Genomic DNA, 7,014 nt, shown 5'->3' on the forward strand with positions numbered 1-7,014 from the left:
TTTGTTTCTTAGCATGTTTTGTTGCAAAATGAACTAGATCCAACGGTTGCTGGGTGGGTCGATGAAGGAGCGCAAAGATTTGGACGCGAAAAGCAAGGAGGCTGTGAGTTTTGTTGAGTGCTTCTATGCCCGAGACCCTGATTCTCAGGTGCATTGAGATTATTACAAAGGACAGTTTTTCAGGTGTGCCTACACTTGGTTTGGATAGGTATTTTACTAAATGTAAACAAACTTCAGATGCCAGATTTGGTACATTCAAGGTTTATACATTTTAGTTATCTAATCATTGTAATACAAACTAAGACTAGTGTATTTCAATACAGAAATGCAAATGTTTATATAGTTTAATGGGGCAATTTCAATATTTAAGACACCAATTGACGTTGTTTTGTTTACATGTAGTTTAATACCTATCCAAACCAAGTATATGGGGGTATTCATAAAATAAATAACGTGACAGATTTTGCTGGGTGGTCTGGTGATTTGTGAATGAGGGCTAATTGACAAGCGAAATATCGCTAGATGGCGTTAGTATCGCGAGGTCACGTGAGGTAACGTCAAAGTCAAACGGATCTCACGATACTATAACGCTATCTAGCGATATTTAGCTTGTCAATTAGCCCTCACTGTGATAGGAGGGATTTAATTAAACATGATCAGAATCGGTGTAACGCGATTTATGTATGGCATCTTACGTTTCGGTTCGTATTTGTCATGCTGTCTCTATTAACTTCAGCGCCCTTCGTACAGCTCTATATTTTCATTTTGACATTTGACACTAAACTATAGCGAAGTTCCATATTAATGTTAATGAAAATGTCACTCATTTAATACAACAATTGACTGACATTTCGGATGGTGTATTCCGAGTGAGATCCGACGTTTCCTGTTGGGAAAACCGATATTCTCTACATCTGTCGAATGTAAGCATATATACAGCCCGTGTCAAAATATGTAAAAAAAAACATGGGGCAAACTAAGTAAAGCTTGTACTATTCATACTAGGCAACGGATAAACATACTTCTATAGATAAATACATACTTAAATACATATGAAACATCCAAGACCCGAGGACAAAACATGATTCGTATTATTCACACAAATACCTGCACCGGCCGGGAATCGAACCCGGGACCTCAAGCTTCGTAGTCAGGTTCTCAAATCACTTGGCCATCCGGTCGTCTAAACATATATATACATCGACCTTATGTTTAGTGGCATAAAGGTGTATTGATATTTTTGACATCTTGGTTAACGTATAGGTATATATTGATTCTTTTGACCGTACCTGTATTTAAAACCCGCTACAGTGTAGCGTAATGGACGGTGTAGCTACACCGTCCGTTCATAATGACGTGTAGGTACATATTGGAGTAGACACCAGGGTAGGCTGTGCCAGTGCCTACCCTGGTGTGGGGAGTAGCGGGGTGATGGGGCCTACCCTGACTTTGACCTCTGCGTGTACAATCGAGCGAGGGGTTGGCCGGTGCAATTCGGTGTGATCATCAAGGGGGCACGGTGAGTCTAGAAATACGATTCCCAAGATTTGAAACGGCATTGCATAATTGCATTGGCATAATGGCACACCTGAACAACATTTCGCTTTTAAGAAAACCTTGCATATGATCTCACGATACAGATTAAAATCTCAATGTCACAAATAGAATCGGGGAAGTCTGCTAGCTTTTGTCGCGGATATAAAGCGTATATCCCTTTCTAACAATAAATAAGAGTGTGAAAGGGATGGTCGTTTCATATTCTCGACAAACGCTAACGTGCTGGGGCCTTTGGGGCGGGGACTGTGCCGCTCTCGTTTTAGCATTTTAACTGGATCTTTTGGTTAGCTAGTTTAAAAAAATATATGTAGGTACTATACTATGTATTTTTATAGTTTTTGATTATGAGAATCGGACATAATGAGAATCCAACCTTCAGAAAACTCATGGATTGGACTTTCAAAAAAATTAGTTCCGACTGCTTTTTAGTGGTTTAGCAGTTCTCGGAATTTATTGAGTCTTAAACGTCAGTACACACACAGCTTTCGTCATTATTCAAACGATGTTATCTGAGGATCTTAATGATATGTTCGTTTACATTTTGGTTATTTGGAGTCAAAGTCAAAGTCAAAATATCTTTATTCAATTTAGGCTATAACAAGCACTTATGAATGTCAAAAAAAATCTACCACCGCTGATTCACCGCCACCGGAGATTCTCCAAAGCTACGATTTCGAGTATGACTATTTGTGGCCATGATTTAGTTTTAGATCATCGAGGTCCTCCACAGAGTGACGTCCGATAAAATCAATATTTTATGACCAGTTAAAGTGCTAAAATACTTCGTGTTTGTGTTCGTTAAACTGTTGAAATGGGAATTAAAATTGAATACTCGTATGTGTACATATTCGTCTAATCTTTTAGCTTATTGGTGGAAATAGAGTTCAGTAACTTTTTTACTATCTACTACTTTATAAACAGATGAGTTAAATATAATTACAGTTTTGACTTTTTCTAAAAAGCAATATTAATTGTGAATAACACACAGAGCGGCACAGAGATTTCTTAATTTTATGATAACATTTTTTTTTCTTAAATAAATTAAAAATGAATAAAATAATTGGTTATGCTTATTACTTTATGTTTATTAATATATATTTTATGTATAACTATGTTAGCTGCTTACGTTAGTATCGGGCATCAATACGATCAAGAACAAATTGGAAGAAAAGCGACCCCAAAACCTTCGACAGTAAGTCCGAAATGCATTGGAGAGATGATTGATAAATTGGTTTATTGTGACGTCTTTTTATTGGAGTCTCTAAAGTTCTCGTAGTTTTTGAATTGGCTTGTGATTTTTGTACCAACTATTAGTTATAGATGCATTGGCAAGAGGAAGACCGACATATTCAATACGCGTATGTTAGAACGAGTTAGATAGACGAGATCATTTTCCTTGCACGCTATGAGCATGTAGGTAATGAAATGACCTAGTGATACTCGTTAATAAAGTGAATTACTTAAACTAATTTATCTTAAAAATGCAGTCAGCTTAAATTTTTGGTCTCGTCTGAGCTACTCCAGGACTGATATAAGGCCTGTTTAACCACTTATTGATAATATTTACATAACAGATAAATATGTTATGCCATTTCTGTTTATTCGGACAAAACAACAGAGACAGCATCACTGACATTTGTTGCATAAAATTTATCAATTAGTGGTAAAACAGGCCATAAGTCTAGCGATAATAATTAGACTTGTTAGTACATTTATATATGTAATGTAATTAACGTGACCAGGTCAATCCAAATTCTACACGCCGTTTCATGTGATTATTGTCCTCTTCTATTTCAGTGTAGGCTCTGTCGATATCATAAAATACTAAATGCACTACCTCTTTACTTTTATATAATTAGTAATATTATTCATCTACGGTCTGTAATAAATACATACCTAGTTAGCTTTTATTTAACATTCGCCCCTTTATATACAACTTTTCACGGGAAATAGCGAAAGTCCAAAGGTAAAGCAGCTTTATCTTGGGGTCTATAATATGACCATCCCAATCGCCGAGAAAGTCTTTTATTTAAATCATTTTCAAAAATGTCTTATCCTGGAAAACGTGTAACTACAAAAAATCGCGCTACATACATGGGGTTCATTCGAATGCGCTTTAAAGTGCTCCACTTCTGGGCTTTCGAGACACTGCACCCTGGGACACCCTAAACTATAACTAGTATCAACATTATCCAACTAAAACTTGTTAAGTTAAGAAATAATTTCGTTACATCCGTCCCTAGGCACGATTGAAAGCAAAATTTTACCGAACATGTTCGTGTGTAATGTGTGTTGTGTTTGTCTCAAATGATGTTTGATGTTTTTTACTAACGCAACTATATTTTTTTATTATTTTACTAAGCATTATAAAAAGAAGGTAAGACTATTTCTGTTCAAAATATTTTTAAAAGCGTGTCTCTTTATTTTTTAAATAATAAGTAAACTTTCGCTTTAACTATTTTTAACGTTATCTAATCGTCAACGTTAACAAATTGCTTTTTAACTAGCATTTAATAAGTATCATTAAGCGTGATTTTAACTTTCTTTGTAATTTTATTTTTACACAATTACACAACCACACAAGTCAGGTACCTACATCATTAGTTATCAATTATCATAAAAAAATATTAAATTGAATTTGATATGAAATATTTAAGAAAATGCGAGAGGAAGGCGGGATAGAATCAGAAATGATGATATCCGCAGTAGAACTAAGGTCGACATAGTCCGAAGAATTGCGAAACTGAAGTGGCAGTGGGCGGGGCACATTGCTCGCAGGACTGATGGCCGATAGGGTCAGAAGGTTCTAATGGCGTCCGCGGACCGGGAAACGAGCTGCCGGTAGGCCTCCAACAAGATGGAGCGGCGACCTGGTTAAGATCGCGGGATCGCGGTGGATGCGGAGAACACAAGACTAGCAATAAGAGAAAAACTTAAAACCGTGGTAGCCTGGGGTTTGTTTGACCTATGGCATCAAAAAAATTTTTTTTAATTTTTGAAATATTCATCATAATTATTTTTTTTTATTAGTTTTTTTTTTCAAAAGATCAAATTACCTACTTGTAAACCTTTGAGACCAGGGCCCTGTAGGTACGGACATTCTTGATCTGGTAAAATGTTGCCCTGTCCTGAACCAAACAAGTGCTTTCGACAGAATTGTAACAATTGAAGTACTAGCAGAAATTTACCAATTTTGTCGAACTGTAGCAAATCGTTTTACTTATAAAAGTCTGCCAGTCAGTTATATAAGTGTGGAGTTGTGGATTTAATTTTCACCCAGTTTTGCCAGATCTTGCAAAACTCACCCAAAACACATGACACAAAATGACAATGTTTATGTTCGTAGATGGAGAAAATCTTCAGTTTCGCGTGGAGAGGAAAAAGGGGTCTCGACAGCAACGAGGAAGGGAAAGAAGTGGACAATAAGCCGCACGACTCTTACGTCGATGACGAGCAGGGGCTGCAGAGGAGGCAGAACGTCGACACCTTGCTTCAGGTTAGATAATATCCTGACCGCTAACCTACCCGGGTCTCCCCCCTCCTAAAACCCGCACGGTCGGTACCAGTGCCGGATTTAGGGGGGAGCCCTGGGGTGGCTGCTCAGGACGCCAGGTACTACAAGGTGCCGCGCTCGCCAGCACAACTTAATTTGAATGCCTATTTTTACCGATCTATAGGAAAGCTAGACTCAACGTATTCACTTTCATAGACTTGTCTTGTAGGTGTGAGTACCTAGGAGTATTCCATGTCTCACATTGACATCATCATCATCATTGAAATCTTCGGTCTCCGGGTCTTCGGGTTTTCGGGTCTTGGGTAGGTTCTACCACGTTGGGCGCCAGTGTCACGGGGTGGTGTCCGGGGAAGTTGTTCGGATGAAGGAAGAAGACAGGAATAGGGCAGATAGTGATATTTATTTATGATAACAATAAAAGGGCACCTGCGGACAAACAGACGCGGACTTAAGTATCTAAAAGGTATGCTTTGACACTGCATCAACAATTATAAAAATACATAGTTAATCAACTTACGTTTCCGTGCCCAGTTCTTTATTTATATAAATCAATGGCACTGAAGTCCAGTAGTATTATTATCTAATAATCGTATAAAACTTCACAAATGCACAGTACAATTATAAAACTTTCTTCGTATAGGAGTAGTAAATTATGAGCTTTTTATGGAGTTTTAAGAGATTTATAGGATCTAGGATAAAGAAAGATAAGTGTTCAGCTCGGAGGCTCTGAATAGAATGGCTACTTGACGTAAATTGAACAGGTGTGGAATTTAGAAAAGGAAATTTGAATTTAAATGTTATTTTTTTTTAATATGTGCTAAACCAGACAGTACAAAGAGTTAGGATGAAACGAGCTGTATGACACCTCGTTACAAGGTATAGGTAGTAGTGGGCTGTTTTCCGCAACTCGACCTACGGCCTACTTAGCGAATAAATGTTTTGGTTTTGATTTCGACAGGTCCACTTCTTTGGCAAGAAGGGTACGAGTGACCTGAAGTTTGACGGGTTCAAGCAGTTTATGGAAAACCTGCAGACTGAAGTGTTGGAGCTGGAGTTCCAGGAGTTCGCCAAAGGTAGCAGAATGCATCTAGTTGTTACTTTGAGGGTTCCGTACCTTTGGTATTAACTATTTAATCCTATATATATAACAGTTAATCGACTCGACTCGTCTACTTGAATTTGTTACAATCTGTTTCACGGTTTTGTGCGAAACCCTCGGTGTGCGAGTGGATTATATCGTTTAAACTACTGTTACACATGCTAGTTACTAGCACAAAAGCATGCTACTATTGAGCAAATGCTACCTACTAGCATGTGTGTATAGGATACATGTTATTATTAAGATACTGGTACTTTAGGTACCTACTAGCATGCTTATTATTATTAGCATGCTAGGAAGGAGCATGTGTAAGGCGACCTCTAGACTAGAGCTGCACACCAGGGTAGGTAGTCGCTGCCAACCCTGCTGCTTACTCAATGCGAGCCAGTGGAAGAAGAGTGTTTAGATCATTTTGAGCACCACAATCAGTCAATTGCTGCTTCTGCTGAATGTCCAATATTTTTAATACCTCATCTAACTGAATAAAATAATAATTTAATCCATAGGTCACTGATTCATATCCGGTTCGAAGGATCAAATGAATAAGATAATAATGTGAATAAAATAAGGTTCAATATTGACCACTAGTTGACGGAGTAATAAGAATTTTCTCAAACATGCAGATTGATGTTATGTTTACTTAAAATAGGCTGTGAAGTTTCAGGTGCGGCTAGGCGAGAGGTCGTTAATGGAATTTCATACAAAATTTCAGGCCCAGGCCTGCAAGATGCTCTTTTTTAATTTACATTTCACATAAATTTGTGGCACAATAAAATATAGTTATATACGTGTTCGTTATAGTTTTTGGCTATTTATAATTTCTCAAGAAATAAAACTTTAGTTT

General features: G+C 37.5%; 1 protein-coding gene across 1 annotated transcript in view; it reads left to right on the forward strand.

Annotated features, from left to right (window-relative positions):
• Positions 1 to 7,014, forward strand: part of MICU3 (Mitochondrial calcium uptake 3) — a 114,848-nt gene that overhangs the window by 98,257 nt on the left and 9,577 nt on the right. Inside the window, exon 6 of the mRNA XM_074103351.1 lies at positions 38 to 103. Coding sequence (XP_073959452.1) covers positions 38 to 103 — 66 coding nt within the window. The remainder of the gene's footprint in view (positions 1 to 37; positions 104 to 7,014) is intronic.

The sequence above is a fragment of the Choristoneura fumiferana genome, chromosome 20, assembly GCF_025370935.1.
Source record: "Choristoneura fumiferana chromosome 20, NRCan_CFum_1, whole genome shotgun sequence".
Classification (NCBI taxonomy): Eukaryota; Metazoa; Arthropoda; class Insecta; order Lepidoptera; family Tortricidae; genus Choristoneura; species Choristoneura fumiferana.